A 17,027-nucleotide genomic window follows, 5' to 3' on the forward strand; every position below is an offset into this window, starting at 1 on the left:
CCCCGTACAAATTTCAAATTCTTTCTTCTATCCCCTTTTAATCATTTAATCTTTTATTTAATTATTTTAAATTTTAAATTGACCATTATATCCCTTTGATTGTAAATGGACATATCCATTAATGTTTAAACATGATTGAATTGAAGAAGAAAATGAAATACACTTTGTCTTCATACCTAATATTTACTCCAGTCTATCATAATATTCCCTTTCACTGGAAATCTAATTTTGAGGATTTAGTTGAAATTGGTGAAAACCAAATGATTTATCGTAACTTCCATTTTCATTGTCCCTTCTTCTCCACCTATACTCTCCCTCCCGTTCACTGTTTCTAATAGAAAGTCTAAGAACGTATCAAAAATGAAATTTGGATTGAAATTCAGTTTTGTCCTTTTTAATCTCTAAATTTCTCGTGTTAGCTTAGTTTCCATGCTCAGTAAGCCCCAATGCAAACTTTGAGCATGCCCAAACATTGCATTAGGTAGCAGGGCCAGATGAACCAAGTCATGTACCTGCTGGTACCAATAAACCCCAAAACCAGCATTTTTGTAAACCAAAACTAAAAAGGTATTTAAAGCATGAATTAATAAAAAATGTTTTACAGGATTATAAAGCACACTCATGGGTACAGAGAAACAAAAATTTCCATGTTAGGATTTTTTTCTAATTTTTTGGTGGCCATTTCAAGTTGAGATACTAAAAAATAAGAATAAAAAACTGGTACAACTGGTACAGAACTGACCCTGAGAAACACTCAAATTTGATATAGCTTCAAGTCACAAAATAGGTTGAAATTAATTAAGGATGTAGGTCATGACTTAATTTCTAGAATTTTTGACACCAAAAATGCCTAACGAAAATAACATATCAAAAATTTAATTATTTCATTTGATCCAGCCAATCAAAGATCATAAAGAAAAGAAAGATATTTTTATTTCTTTTGGGCATTCACACCACGACACAAAATAACTTTTTATTTTTCCATTTCTCATTTTTGGGGCAATCAGCAATAGCAGCCTGCTGAGTGCTGACAAACACATAACGAAATAACATATCAAAATTATATTGTTTATGTGCACTACACAAGTTCGTCTCAGGTAAAAATTGCGATTTTGGAGTGTTAATACATACTATCAATAGACATTGGTACATGTAATCGTGAGGGGTCCAGACTAATGCCGAAGACGTGGAGCTGTTATAGGTAATGCACACACCTGCAAAATCTCGACTACCAATAAGAGAAAAGTATTTACTAAACCCGCCTTGGTTCTCTCATTGGCGACAGAGGCACAAACACGCTGGAAATATGGAGCGAAATTTCTTTTCTGCTTCAATACAGAAGGAAATACTAGGTGTGAAGAATAAAGAAGAAAGAGACAGGACACCTCCATTAAAATTTGAAGGGTGTTATGGTCAATTTAAATTTAAAAATAATAAATGAAAGATTAAATGATTAAAAGGGGATAGAAGAAAGAATTTGAAATTTGTATGGGAATATTGGCTATTATGATGTTTTGATGGGGATATTGGCTATTTCAAAAATTTGCATGGATACACTGGAAATTTTCCCTTTAATCAAATGTTAGACTACAAGAAGCAACAAGTCATTTTTTCTATTGTAGAATGGTAGCTTTCTTGATATGTTTTATGTCTGGTTCAAATTAACAAATAACACAAGATTATGCATATGTTCGTCAAACAGATTGCATGTTATACTCGTGCTATTTGTAAAGATGAGATCATCTTAATTTTAAAATAAGGTTGGCCGAACCCGATAATTACAACGAGAGAGATCTACCATTGAAAATTTAAATAATTCATTTCTAAGAATTTTTTTTAATTAATACTGGCAGGTCATGTTTAATTTTTACTCTGATCCATCTAACCTAGTTGCATTCAAGGACAATATTCATTTTCTTCATAACATTATTAAGATTCTCTAAAAAAAAAAAAGAAAAAAAAAAAAGAGGACCGCCCGGACCACAGGCGGTTTGGTCCCTAGTGGACCGCCTCTGGCCCAGGCGGTCTGCTAGAGGTGTGGCCCACCCCTGCAGGGGGTGGTCTGGTAGGGGTGTGGCCCGCCTCAGTAGGGGAGCGGTCTTGTGGCTTTTTTGGGCCGCCCGTGGGTCCAGTGGTCGGAGTATTTATGAAAAAAAACTCAATGCGGAGTTATTTTTAAAATTAATGTTTTTTTTGGAGGTATTAATAAAAATGGCCCCATACATGATAATTAAAATAGCAAGACATGCACATGTATGTACTTGTATTAAAAAAAACCTGGGCTAGCTATATATCCCATATATTCAGATATACTAGCTAGATAGTATGCATGGAATAGCCCACAATTTCATTCAATTCATCCAATTATGTAAATATTGTAGGCGGGAATTTCATTCAATTGATCCAAACAGTAGAGTGTGAACGATATATTTTTTTTATCCGTTTATCCCATCCGTATAAATTTGATAAGAAAGTATATTTAGAATTTGTTTTTGTTAACTTATCAAATACTGGTTTCAAAAAGAAAATTTTTAACTTATCGAATAAAGATACGAGTACATAAAGAACTATTTTGTATCCATTATTTTATAAAATAATTTATAAATATTAAATTATATAAAATTATTTTTATTTATATGTATAACTATATAATTTTCATTATTGTGGTTAGTTTGATTTATATAATATTTTATATAATTTCTTATTTAATTATTTATGATAAAATTGATTGATTTATTCAATATATATTTTATATTGTTTTATAATGTATAATAATTTATAATAATTTATATATATTTATATATGTTTATATATAGTTTTAATAATTGGTTGATTTATTCAAAAATTATAATTTTTTTATCATACAATATAAAAATTATAATTTATATCAAAAGTTCCTAGTTTTTATATTGTATGATGTTAAATATTGACAAACAAGTAGAGATATACTTTTATTAAAAAAAAATAGTGATTATAATAAGATAAACTACAATGAGTAGTGTTCACATTATTATCTTTGTTTTCAAAGTTTAAATAATTGATCAAAATTGTTCAACAAAATATTCATATTAAATGTGCTTGGAGACCAAATTGTATATATTTTTTTACTATTTTTTTAGATAGATACAAAACACTATTTTTCAGAAAATTTTGGAACATTAAATAACAATAATCTGTACCTATCTAAAATAAAAGTAAAAGTTTCCAAAGAAAAAATATAAAATTTGATCTTCAAGCACATTTTAATAAGGATATCATATTAAGCTGTTTTGATCGACTATTTGAGCTATGAAAAAAGAAAAAAGAATGTGAAACATAATTAAAACACAAAAACAATAGGACATTTTAACTCTACTCAACTTGTAAATTATATATACCATACAATATAATAAAATTACATGAGTAAAACTACGGTGTTCTTTTTTTTTGAAAGTGAAACAAGGGAGTCAGGCTCCCATATTCCGATTAAAAATTACACCAAAGGTGTAATAAAGTTATGTACAAATATCAAAATATACCAGAAAACAATAAAGTAAAGACATTGTAAGATAAAACTAAAGAAAAGATAAAAAAAAACGAAACTTGAAACCAGTGTTTCAGAGAGTGCATTTTACTCCTCAGGAAACCATAGACCAACTTCTTGAATGATTTCCCTCGCCAATTGCAATTCTGTTCATTGTTTGTCTTGAAAATTTCTTCTTCATCTTTCCTTCCATATGTTGAACACCATTGCCAATTGCACCTTTTTAACCATTTGCATTTTTGATCTTAACACCGCATTGTAGTATTGACCCTGATGAAAGAAGCTGCATTGGTTTAGCTTCCTGCAGCTTTTGCCTAACCAATATCGTGAATTTGCAGTCACTGAACAGATGTTGGACCGATTCTGCATTTTCTTTACACAAGCAGCACCTATTAACCAATTCCCATCCTCTAAGGACTAAATTGTCAATAGTCAAGATTTTGTTCTTAAGCATGAGCCAACCAAATATCATAACTCGCAAAGGTGCTTTGAGGTACCATATGCTAGCTATTTGGTCTATAATATGTGGTCCTGTCTCATACACCTGGTAATATGATTTAACCGTGTATCTTCCATGGTTTTCCCATCTCCAGTACAGTTCATCTTGTCCTATATCTGTACCAGTGACCTGCATAAACTCCATCATCAGGTTCTGTTGTTCTTCCATTGCTGGTAATGAGATTTGTTGTACAATAGGGATGATCCATTGTCCTTCGACAACCGCCTCAGCTACAGACATATTCGTCTTTTCAGCATACGTATATAGTAGCGGATATCTATCCATTATGGGTCCTTGTAACCATGAATCTTTTCAAAAACAGATGTGAGTTCCTTCTCTTTTGATGAACTGCACCGAAGCCATCAAGAATTGTGTAACTGGTTTAAGATTTTTCCAGAAAGTAGTTGTCTTTGTCAATTCCCAAGGCCTAATAATCGATGAACTTAGTTGAGCCAATGCCATCCATGTCGGCCTCTGCACATGCAACCATTGCCACATCACTTTGCCCAACAGTGCTTAGTTGAAAACAAAGAGGTTTTTTATCCCCAACCCCCTTCATTGTTTAGGTTGGGTAACTATGTCCCACGATATTAGGCTCATAAATCTAGTATTCTGCTCCTTGTGTCCATTCCATAAAAATTTTCGCTTAACCTTATCAATTTGTTTAATTACCCATTTGGGCATCATAAACGTCTGCATCATATAGATCGGCATGGCCGTAAGAGTTGAATTTATGAGAGTCATTCTACCTCCGATTGATAACATGGGTGCTTTCCACATTGCTAGCTTCTTTGTGATTTTCTGTATGAGTGATTGGTAGTGCATTTTTTGAAGTTTCCTATTTGATAAGGGCATTCCCAAGTATTGGATAGGAAACTCTGATGCTCTGTAATCCAAGTATTGGATAGGAAACTTCTTCTAAAGGTGCCACAGTCATCAAGAACTCAGATTTATGCAAGTTAACCTTTAGTCCAGACAGATCATGAAAGATGAGCAGTATGACTATGAGGAATTGCATCTGTTGTGCTGTTGGTTTGATTAGAAAAAGTGTATCATCCGCAAAGAGAAGGCAAGTTTGGCATCCTCTAAATGGTGGTTGCAATAGTCCTCCAATTACCAGCCTCTGAGTCCAAATCGATAAGAATCCATTGCTAGAATGAATAGGTACAGAGACAACGAGTCCCCTTGCCTTAGACCTCGCTTTATCCGTATTGTTTTGCCAGCCACCGCATTGAGCAATACTTTGGATGTGCCTTGTAGGACTAATTTTTTGATCCAGTCTATCCATCTTTGAGGGAATCCTTTAGTTGTCATCACTTGATTGAGAAAAGACCATGAGAGAGTATCGAAAGCTTTGTAGATGTATGCCTTAAACAACCCCACCTTCTTCTTTTGCTTTGTTGCCATAGTTACTAATTCTTGTGCGTACAAGAAGCCTTCATTGATGTTTCTCCCTTGAATGAATCTTGTATGTGCTTTGTCCACTAAATTTGCAATTGGCGGCTTAAGTCTATTTGCCAGAATCTTTGAGAATAGTTTATGCACGGAGTTAATGAGACTGATGGGCCTGTAATCATTCGTAGTTGTTGTTCCTTCCTTCTTTGGTATAAGTGCTATATACGAGTCATTCATAGAATGCATAGATGCTTGTGGATTTGTTGTGATTTTTCCAAATGCTCCCAACAGGTCTGGAATCAAAAACATCTTAAAACATTTAAAAAATTCTCCTATATACCCATCCGGCCCCGGTGACTTGTTTTGTGGCAGCTGCTCAATGGTGCTTTGAATTTCTCCCTCTGTTATTGGTTCTATAAGGTGTTGCAGCTCTTGAGATTGTGTAAACAGAGATGGAAAGTCAAATTGTAGTTGACTGATATGTTCAGAGCCTATGAGCTGGCTAAAATGTGTGAAACAACCATTTTTTTTGTTGATGCTCTGTAACAGTGATATCTTCTTCCATAATTCCATCAATCCAATTTTTTCTCTTTCTTGCTGATGCTATTTGGTGGAAGTATCGAGTATTCTTGTCTCCTTTTTGAACCTAATTATTTTTTGTCCTTTGATACCATTTATCTTCTGCATCAAGCATAAGCTTGTTATGCCTATCCTGGAGTAGCTGTTGCAATACTTTTTCTACCGTAGTTAGTCTCCTACTCTCCGCTTGCACATTTAGCCACTGAAGGCAGTTTATGCAAAGTCTCTGTTGGTATGCAACCCTCTTGGCATGTTCTTCTTTCCATGTTGTTATCTTTTTTGTAAGATTTTCCATTTTTTCACTCAATTGTCGCATTGTACTCGAAACTTGCATGGATCTCCATGCTACTTGCACTAGTTCTTTGAATTGATTATTCCTTAGCCAAAAAATTTCAATTCAAAAAATATTTAAGGAGGGAACTTTGTCTGACTTGTGCACACTAGAGGCAGTGATCCGAAATTATTGTTGTTACAGCTATTTGCACTGTATTCGAATAGTTTGTAGCCCAGTCGGCTGACATGAGAAATCAGTCTAATCATACATAAGTCGGATTGTCCCTCCCATTTGTCCATGTAAACCTTCTCCCTTGTAGTGGTATATCAATGAGGTTTAGAGCATTTGATCGATCATGCAAGTTCAAGGTGACATTGAAATCTCCTGAAATCAGCCACGACATAGCTATTTCAGGTTTCATCCGCTTCATTTCTGTGAAAAAAAGATGTTTATCTCTTTGATTTGAGGGACCGTATACTCCCATGTAGTTCAATACCGTATTATCCAGTTTGAGTTGAAAAGTCACTGATAAACAATATGTGCTCTCTTTATGATCAATTTTTTCAAAAAATGATTCGTCCCACGCAATGATTATACCTCCTGCGGTGCCACATGCAGGTAAAGTAACATACTTTGCATACCTTGGTCCCACTGTCTCTCTAACAATAAAACTTGTAACATCTGACCATTTAGTCTCCTGAAGACATACAATCTGAGGTGCTTCTTTTTGAATTTCTTGCTTAACCAATGATATCTTGTGCTTATCATTCAAACCTTGGACATTCCAAGAGAAAGTTTTGATTTTTCGAACTGCATCCATTGATTAAACAAATTGGCAACATACAAAGCCGGCTTTAGAATCTCCAAAAAGCCCCTTGCTATCTTACTTTGACCCCTCAGTACTTCACTTAAACTTAATACCAACACAATACACACCTCCTTCTTACTATAATCTGTCCTCCTCCTGACACCCCCAATTGTTTTCCCTAAGCCGCTTACACATTCTTGACAAAAACCAACTAAATTACATACAAGACCTTCTTTCAAGGTAATTGCACTACTACTAAACAAGATACAAAGATTTGCATTTCTACAAATCCCCAAACCAATAACATAAAATTCCCCATACAGTAATCTAACACAAAAGCAATACACTCCCTGCTGCCAAGGCACTGCCTCCTGGGCCGATTTCCTTGATTGGCTAGACATTGATAACTTTGGAACCTTCATCTTGCTGAATAGTGTCACTCTGATCCTTTTCTTCCGCCATTATCATTTGTCCTGCTTGCGCCTGAGTGAATAACTCTTTGATTTCTAGTGTTAGCTTGGTGCCTGACTCCTCCACAATTTCCATTGCTAGTTTCACCCCTATATCCTCCACAAGATTATCAAAATTGATCTTGAGTTTCTCCTGCCTCTCACGATTTTCCTCCGCATAATTTTTCCTCTCTGAGATTCTTGCACTGCGTCGGGGAGTTTTGGGGTTGATCTTATTTTTTGTCAATTTTGGGGTAGGCTTTGCAAGATATTTGGGTTCAGGGAAGCTTGGCGGGTGGTCTGCGCAAAAACCCATGTATTCTACATCCTTCTCCCAATTATTATCTACTAGGCATCTCCTGAGCCTGTTTCATTGGTGTCTTCCCAAATTAGGTCCTAGCTTTTCTCTTGAGGCCCATATTCACTAGGCCCGCTATGTGCTTGCTCAATTGGGAGATATCCATCAGGTATTTCTTTTCTCTCTGGTGACTCATTTCCCATTGTAGACCTATCTCCTTCAATCTCTCTGTGGCCCCCCACGTGCCCTTCTATAAAACCTTCATCTGATGCTTCTTTTTCCTTAACTTCCAGATATTTCGTGCGACTTTCCCCACGATCCTTTTTGTCTTCTTACCCCTTGTCATAGCGCTGTTCTCCACGCCTGCTTTGTTGTTTCCAGTCACCTCCTTGTTGTACATCGTCATTACTCCGGTTGTTGTTCTGTTGAATCGCCCCTCCAGTCTCCTGTTGTCTCTTTTCCCTCATGTTGCTTTTATCTTTTGGTTGTCTTTTCTTGTAGTGTACTGTTTGCCATCCCTCTTGATCTTGGTTCTCTAGCACTTTAGAGTTAATGAGAGGTTGCTTAGCCTGCTGTTCTTCACTTACGATGTCTTTAGGGCGTTGCATGCATTCCAATTAATGCCTGTGTTTGTAGAGCTGTGGTTGGTTGCCTCATGAATCGCCCCAGGAGCTTCCTTGTTTGGGAGCGCCATGAACACCTTCATACATTAATTAAATACAATGCCAACTAGGGTGTTATTAAGCTCACCAAACACCTCACTAAGATATTTGATGAGCTTAACTCCAAAATATATTATATCGATTTTAAACAACAAATCTAAACCGTTGAAATACATCTACTTCACAAGTGATGAATTTGCATGCAAAGACTTTAAGTTTTCAAATTATTTTAATATAAAGTCGAGTGGTCAAAATTAGAATGTTTATAAATTAATTTTAGTGCATTCATTTTTTGAACATTTTTTACTTTATACAAAATTAATTCAAAATTCTAAAAAATTTACATGTAAATTCATCACTCGTAAAACAAATTTAGTTTCAACAATTTAGATTTATTGTTTAAAGCCAATCTAATAGGTTTTGGAGTTAAGTTCACTAAACAGCTTGGTAAACTTAAGAACACAAATTACATACATTTATCGTTGGTCTTGTTATTAGAAATATATGGATTAGTAGTTAAATAATAATACCATACACAATGTTGTATTAATTAATTTTATCATTATTACAAATATTATCATATTAAAAAATAATTAAAAATTCTTAATACATTTTTTTACTGAAATTGTAAACAATTTTACATTCATCGAAATTGTTATAGAATGACAGATACGAGGTACTTGAAATTTTGAATATGTACCTAATAAATCAGCGGGAAATTTGTTTTATTCCAATCCGTCTTAATGGGATACGGAACGAATCCGATAAATTAGGTCAGACGGGTTCAATTGACACATCTACTGGTCTTTTGACACGCGGACACCGTGTCTTTTGCGTGATATATCTGTCCGTTCGGCTTGGAGAGTTCACTCCACCCCCAATTCCCAAATCAAATCGACCCTTGCAATTCCTTGTAGAGAGAGAGAGAGAGAGAGGGGTAGGTTTTCAAAAAAGAAAGAGAGACTCACCTGACAGCTACTATCTGGTTTCTCAAAAAAGAAAGAGAGAGAGATGGTACTTATTGGAGGAAGAAAGAAGGCGGAGGCGGCATCCTCCTCCCGGATTTCCGACGAAGTAGCAGCTGGCGAGCATTCACCTTCCGATCGTGATCATCAGCTGGACGAAGAGGTGAAGGGGCAGGAGGAATCTCCTCTGCAAGCAGATGAAGAAGACGAAGGCGAGGAGGGGGGAGAGGAGGAAGAGGAAGAGGAAGAGGAAGAGGTTGATGCAGATGGAGGCGAAGGAGGTTCTGATGAAGAAGGGGAAGAAGAGAATGGCGTTGAAGTAGCGGCCAATGGTGGTAAAGTGGTGGAAGAAGCTGGTGGGAAGCAGAAGCTAGATGAGGGTTTCTATGAAATCGAGGCCATTCGCAAGAAACGATACCGCAAGGGCCAGCTCCAGTATCTAATCAAATGGTACTTTACTTTTTCTATTCTACACCATCTATTCCTTCACTTGTCAGTAATAAAAATTGAGGAGAAATTTGTATGATTTAGTTCTCAGTGTTAGTGAAATCTGTATATGGTTACAATTATTTACTCTCTCTGTGTTTATGATGTAGCACCAAGGGGTGTTTTAGGTAGCATATACTATCTTACAAAAATACCATATGATATATATAATCCAGAAGTATTATGTATAAAAGAAAGTATTTGTGTCAAGGAATAATCCTAGAATTCTGTCTGTTTTCTGGATTTGGAGAATGCTGATTTTCAAGAACAATAATCTGATGATATATTGGGAATCTCTTATGATAAGCATCCACGCCTTAAACGTATCTTAATGCCTCAAAGTTGGATAGGCTGGTTGTTTTACAACTACCGTACTTTGTTGGTCATTTCTTGCTCTAAGAACTTTAACATCCTACGGAATTGATTTTTTTATTAACTCAGTTGATTGTTTAGGCGTGACTATCCCGAGACTGCCAATACATGGGAGCCCTATGACAACATCAAATATTGTGCTGACATGTTGGAAGCCTTTGAGCAGAGGTATTTCTCCTCTCCCTTTCTCTCAATAAAATTAAACGAGTATCCATTAATACCATTTTTTTAATTTGTTTATTCAAGTTCACGAAAGCGCAAGCGCAAGCGCAGGAGTACACTGCCCAAAAAGAAGCGTCCTGTGCAGAGTGAAGATGGTGGAGAAGGTACAACGACTCAGACAAGAGAAGGAGACAACTCCCCTCTATTTCCCTCATCCAGCAGTGGAAGAGGAAGGGGTAGAGGCAGAGGACGTGCCCGCATCACCGAGAGAGATATTCTTGTTCCCAAGAGAAACCCTAGAAGGAGCATTAATAGTCATGATAAGAAGGAAAATAACCTATTGAAAGATAAGAAAGAGAAGGAAAAGCCCACTAAAGATGATGCTATGACAAATGGGGTCCTTGTTTCCTTGCCAGAAGTACGACAAGTTTTACGGGTCTTAATGTCATTTCTATATATTTTATCCATGGGACAGTTGTTTCCGACTTCTATTTTAAAAGCCTGATTTCAGTAATGCCAGGGAATAATTAAAATGGCCCACTTGCTCCTACAAATTAAATTTTCTGTTTCATCCTCAGACCAAACGAAGAGCTACTAAGCATTTTATTTATTGGCACAGGGAGTTGGGGCGATGAACAAGGAAGGAGGCACGAACTTTGTCATGGCAGACAATGTTCAGAAAGAGAGAGAAAATGAGAAAACAGAAGCAAGCGGCGACGGTGCCTCCATGGCAATTGACCTGCCAAGTTGCAAAATAAATATAGAAGGGCATGGTGAGGCTCCTCTTGCGCTTCTGCCCGTGGGTCCCGTGCCCTCTGTTTACTCTTCATCTCAACCTCAGGGCAGCAAAGCAAGCAGCCAAATTACTGGTGCTAAGAAAAGGAAATCGGTAATACTTTATTCCAGTAACAAGTTTCTTCTATTCCTTCTAATTATTTAGTTTTCAATTTTTGTTTCCATTACTTGTTAGTGGTTTTTGAATTGTAGGGATCTGTGAGAAGATTCGTGCAGCCTGAAGAGGAAGTGAAGAAGGCAATGGATATTGAAGTTGTGGATTCCACAGAAATGGCTTGTGCTTCTGTTGTCAATACTGCTATCGACAATAACAGTATAAAAGTTAAAGATGAAGTTCACATCACAAAGATTCTGAAGCCAACGGAGCTCTCTGCCTCTTCTTCTCCTGCCACTGACAATATACAGCATGTCTTTATCACTTTCAAGGCGCTGAGGTTCCCTTCCCTTCCCTTCATGTCCCATTAATTACTTTTTCTAATTATGTAAATTATCTCATCATTTTTAATGTCTCTATTCCTATCTACACATTTAAGTGTTTATGCAAATCATTAGGTTGGGGTTTTTGAAAGGAATACTCCATTGATAACTTTGCCTTGCCTAACAATGAGCCATGTCAACTTTCAGTATGTGCTACAGATATTAATGTATAAGCCTACAGATGAATTAGATTTTTATTAAAAAAAAATACAAATAATATGATAGTGATTAAACATTAATTCTGCATTCTTTCTGTTTTTTGTAACTTAATGATTTCTTAATGGAATAGGTGGCTCTTGTAGTCACATTTTCCAAAAAGAAAAATGGTTTGCACATGCATGTTTTATGTTCTGAAATTAACTTAATATGAGGTCAGATCAAGGTTATTTATTTTTGGTTTTGAGCTAAGACCTTGAATCTAGTCATTTTGACATTGTATCCGATTTCTACTGAGTTGTGGTATATGTTAGAATGTCAAGATTTTAGTCAATGAAGCAGGGTGTGTTGCTGAGATCTGGCCTCAACAGTTTCATGTGGTTATGGGCTACTTTGCAAAACTGGTAGTGGATATAGTGTTTTTTTTTTTTTAGCACAACTGTTAGTGAAAATAGTAAAAAAACTAGCAAAAATAGCTTGATTTGACTATCCATTTTCTGACCCAACTGTCAATTAGTGGTAAATATGTAATTTATATGATCAGAACTAAACTATGTTTGTTTATCTCACACAGGTCCGATGGAACAGAAGTGCTTGTCAACAACAAGGAGTTGAGAGCCACCAACCCCTTGCTGGTAAAATGCATAAATATCATATCTTATATTATTCTTAGCCATTTTTTCACCAACTCTACCTTGTTAACATGAGCTTCTCATATGACAGCTAATTGATTTTTATGAGCAACATTTGCGCTACACCCCTGATCCATGAGAGGCTACCCAATCTGCATTGCTACCCTTTTGCATGTTTTGCTGACATCTGTAGGCAAGAGATGATGTCAAGAGTTCTGATATGCTTAGTTTAAATATACTATTTACCATGTAGATTAATTAAAGAATCTAATTGTCATGGTTTATGCTTTTTGTTATATAGTCCTTGGGAGTTTGTGGATGGTAGGCTGGTAGCTTATAGCTCTTTCTTTTCATAAAAGAAAGGATAGATTACTATAGAGAATTCTGTGTTATGTGCATGGTAATGTTAGCTTTTGTGTGTTATGTGCCTAAGCATCTCCGTTGTTCTCATTCTATAATACTAATACATAAAAACCATAGTAATGAAAATGGGTTGGATAATATCCGATGAGAACCTATATCTGATCTAGAATTTTGCACATACGGAATTCCTATTCTAAAAGTTATGGATACGGATTCTGTTTTAGCTGTGTTTGTATCAGACAGCAATAAACCACCACCACCACCACCAAGCCTTTAGTCCCAAATTAAGTTGCGTAGACTAGAAATGAAAATCCAATCATAATACAAGACATAGCAATGCAAATGCAAATTAAGAGATATCTTTGGGTTGTTATGTTCCTATTAACATGGAAAAAGAACAAAATGGGATCCATGACCATGTAGGTTGTAGGCCCAAAGTCGCAAACTGCACAGGAGCAGCAAAAATCAGAGTCCGGAACTAAATTTAAAACACTATAGCACTTATCATTGCTGTAGGCTGTAGCTACCAAATTAAATTCCGGACTGATCGCTAGCCCAAACCCCTTTACTATTCTGGTCGATAACTGGAATTGTTTACTGAATTTTTTCAAACACAGATTAGAAGGCAGCTTTTATATATACTTCTCTTTTTATCCTGTTGCTGATACTAACTTGTCTTATGATTCAAGTTAAGTTAGAGTACTTCACTATTTACCTTCTGCATTGAACCCAAAAATCTTCCTATATAACACTAATCAAGTAGAATAACTGTTTACAAGAAAATTGATGTCACAAATAAAATATCATCTGATGTCATCATCTGTAAGAGAGGCAGGGGACCCAGATCGCTTCATGCCCCCACCCAAAATCAACCTTTCTTGCTTCTTTTGTGGCACCATAAAACCTTGGAGCCCATGGGGTCCTCTCTGTGGCTTGGCCGAGATGACCCCTTCAAAAGCCCTTTGAATTGCCTCTTTTGCAACTTTATACAATTCATCAGACCTTGAACCCTCTTTGGCACACCTCAGAGCATCAGCACACAGACTGCTATATCTCGAGGCAGTAAGGTCATATTTGCAATTTCGACCTTTGAGATCGACAAAACTGGCATCCAACATGGAATCACTCTTTGCATGCTTTGTCCATCGTTTCAAAATATAATCTCTCGGAAGGTTACGGATCCCTTCTACAACAAAAACCTTGAGGGAGTGTCTACACAAAATCCCACAAGACTCAAATTTGCGGCATGTGCAGCACACTTTGACTCCTTCCGACAGAGAAAGTGTCACATCATGTATCTCTTCATTGCCCTCATCATAACTATGCGCTAAGCGATACTTTCTGACAAACTGGGTCCCACATTCCTCAGTTAAATTATCTGCATAGTACCCAAATGACTGCACGAACTCCTCCTGAAACTTCTCAAATACAACTCTAGAGTAGATTCCAGCAGCCTGCTTCTCTATCGGAGAAGCAGTACGCAAAGTCGGGTTTTCAAACAGTGTCACAAAATCTGCCCCATCCTCCCTCTCGTGCCAGTTAGCAACAGCTTGTGCCAGCTGTTGCACTGCAACCTTCAGCTGAGTCTTCACAGTAAAATAATTCTCAACTACCTTATTGAGACATTCCCAGACTCTATATGGACCAGAGACTTCTCCGGTGAAAGTATCCTTGGTGTAAACTGGGACCCACTGTTGCCGTATGCCGTACAGGTAACAAGTATACCCATTATCCTGTAATCCATACCTTTCAGTTATCATAACCCATTGTGAATCAAATGCTTCAACTGTTTCAGACCGTTCGATGCAGTTTTTTATCTCCTCTATAAAAGTACTATTGTCCATGTTATTTTCACATTTATTGGGTGGCAATAGTTGGGGCATCTCTTCAGAGATGGAACCTAGTACATGTTCACTGCAAAATAAGTGGCATGTGTCAGGAAAAACCCTAGCAGCAGCGGCTGCCATTGGTCGGTTAAGCTCAGTTACCACTGAAAGTGGGGGTTGCTGGCCAGGCATTGCGGAGATCCAATTTTCAAATAGCCACACAAATGACTCCTCTGATTCATCCACGAGCAACCCACATCCAAAAATCACTGGGTGCGCATGATGGTTCAGACCCATGAACAACACAACAGGGATCAACTCCTTGTCATTTCGGTACCTTGTTTCGAACCTCACTGTGTCCCCAAAATAGTGGTATGCAATGCGGGCCTGTGCGTCGGCCCAGAAGACATTAGCGGTACGGTTAGTCTTCTTGTCAATTTGCACAGCATAGAAAAAGGCTGGATTTTCTTCTTGAGTCTTTGCAAAGTATTCCAAAAGGCCATCAAAATCATCGAGACCAAGATCGTTGTACCGGATCTCCTTTGGGAGAGCTGGGTCATGCCCATTGAGCAAGAGACTACGTGTATCTGCAAAGTTCTTGGCTATGACAAGAATCTCTCCCTGTGAACGCACACATCTGACCTTGCTTGGTGGGGCTAGAGTGAGCTCGTGTGTGTGCTCTAGCACCAATTTGGATACCATCCACATATCTCCCTCCTTTCTGATTACCTCGAACAATGCCTCACAACCGCCACCTTCCCTTAAGCTCGGGTCAGTCACAGGGGACCCAAATCCACTATTACTATTGCCATTTTCCTTGCCGGAGTGGTACCTGCAATGCACCCAATTTGAGGGACCAATATCTTTATTTTGATTAAATTGAGGGACCAATATCTACTTTGTCTTTCTAATAATAGAAGTGCACCAAGAATAAAATATATCGGAAGGCTTACAGTACCGATGCTTGGAGCAAACAAGCTTGAGCATCTTCAAAGTCTCATCATGTAATGAGCGACGTGACTGACGGACACGAGCTTCAAACCCAACCCGGTTGGCATATGTATAATAGAATGTCTTGGCCGCCTCGAGCGAGTCAAACTCCATGCCCACATATGGGTCAACCTCAGCATCTCCTTCTGTAGCAATGTAATGGACCCGACCTGGCAACCCCACTTCATGGCTATGCTCCTTGACAAGCTTTGTCACGATCCATCTTTCTACTTCTCCTGTACCAGTACTGGTACGACGGATGACTTCAAGCATGGCCTGGCAACCTTCACGGACAGATGGAGCCCGCCTACGTGTCTTTCTGCCAGGTGGGGACTGCTTCTCCCGGCTGAAGCCTTCTCGTGAACAGACAAAACGAAGCATGATAACTGACTCAGTGCATTTAGACCGGCGTGACCGAGCAATTCGAACAGAGAAGCCAACTCGACCGGCATAAGCAATGTAAAAGGTTTTGGCAGCCTCCCCGGATTCAAACTCCATGCCAACAAACGGCTCAATGCACGGATCAAGGTCTGTGGGGAATAAGGGATCATAGCGGGTAGCTACTGGCAATGGTGGTGGGGGTTGTGGGGGTTCAGACGGGTCAATATGTTGTTGTTTTTGTGGCAGAGGTTGGTGCGTGATCTGGTGCGGAAGGTCAACAACAGGTACATGTGGGGTCACTCCAAGGGTTGCCCAGAAGTTGATGCTCTCATCTTCAAGGTCGACATTGGCCTCCATTAGCGGGTGCTGATGCGCTTGCTGGTGCAAATCCATTATCCTGCCTCCGCCAAAAGAAAACCAAGGTTAAGAGTAAAACCTTGCTTCTCTTCCTTCTTTTTTTATGCTGCTAACTAGAACCAATTTGATACCAGATTCCTGTTTAATTTTTGTTTAAGGACCTTTTTTTTCCTTTTGGTAAGAGACAGACAACACAGTTGAACTGGTACAAAAATAATCTAACATAGAAACCAGCTAAAAGTTACTCAATTCAATTCAATTGGGTACTTGCAGGTCAGATACAGCAATTGAAAGAGAGGGATTGATTAACCTGGAGGCCTCCATGACCAAAGGAATGGAGATGATCCTCTCTCTACGAAGGAAGCAGCTTGCTTGATATCTCTTCTCCTTCGGCCCCAGAGGAAGAGGAGAGGAGAGGAGAGGAGAGGAGAGGAGATTGGTGGAGAGGAGAATTGGAGGTGTGAGTTGGGTTCGGAGACTGAGCAACCCTAATTCTCACCGCATCGCACCGGACCGTGAACCCGGTCCCTCATCCAGTGCTTCTTATCCACACTGGATACCTCCTTGCTTTATTCTGG

The 17,027-nt window shown here is 37.9% G+C and overlaps 2 protein-coding genes across 3 annotated transcripts; one reads left to right on the forward strand and one right to left on the reverse strand.

The window, feature by feature from the left end:
• Nucleotides 1–9,403: 9,403 nt before the first annotated feature.
• Nucleotides 9,404–12,964, forward strand: LOC144573254 (putative chromo domain-containing protein LHP1). 2 transcript variants are annotated; one of them, XM_078322991.1, is made up of 7 exons: nt 9,404–9,902; nt 10,392–10,478; nt 10,557–10,890; nt 11,092–11,361; nt 11,460–11,701; nt 12,475–12,535; nt 12,624–12,964. In XM_078322991.1, the coding sequence occupies exons 1-7, from the start codon at nt 9,499–9,501 to the stop codon at nt 12,669–12,671; spliced, it is 1,446 nt and encodes a 481-aa protein (XP_078179117.1). In that variant the 5' UTR covers nt 9,404–9,498; the 3' UTR covers nt 12,672–12,964. The 2 variants fall into 2 exon arrangements, with proteins under 2 accessions (XP_078179117.1, XP_078179116.1); XM_078322990.1 differs by having other exon boundaries at nt 9,405–9,902; nt 10,557–10,899.
• A 632-nt stretch (nt 12,965–13,596) lies between these two features.
• Nucleotides 13,597–16,998, reverse strand: LOC144573130 (protein FAR1-RELATED SEQUENCE 5-like). The gene is made up of 3 exons (XM_078322823.1): nt 16,760–16,998; nt 15,680–16,489; nt 13,597–15,553 (listed from the first exon to the last, which is right to left on the reverse strand). The coding sequence occupies exons 1-3, from the start codon at nt 16,771–16,773 to the stop codon at nt 13,699–13,701; spliced, it is 2,679 nt and encodes an 892-aa protein (XP_078178949.1). The 5' UTR covers nt 16,774–16,998; the 3' UTR covers nt 13,597–13,698.
• Between the last annotated feature and the right edge of the window lie 29 nt (nt 16,999–17,027).

This window comes from Carex rostrata, chromosome 21 (assembly GCF_964058835.1).
Source record: "Carex rostrata chromosome 21, lpCarRost1.2, whole genome shotgun sequence".
Lineage (NCBI taxonomy): Eukaryota > Viridiplantae > Streptophyta > Magnoliopsida > Poales > Cyperaceae > Carex > Carex rostrata.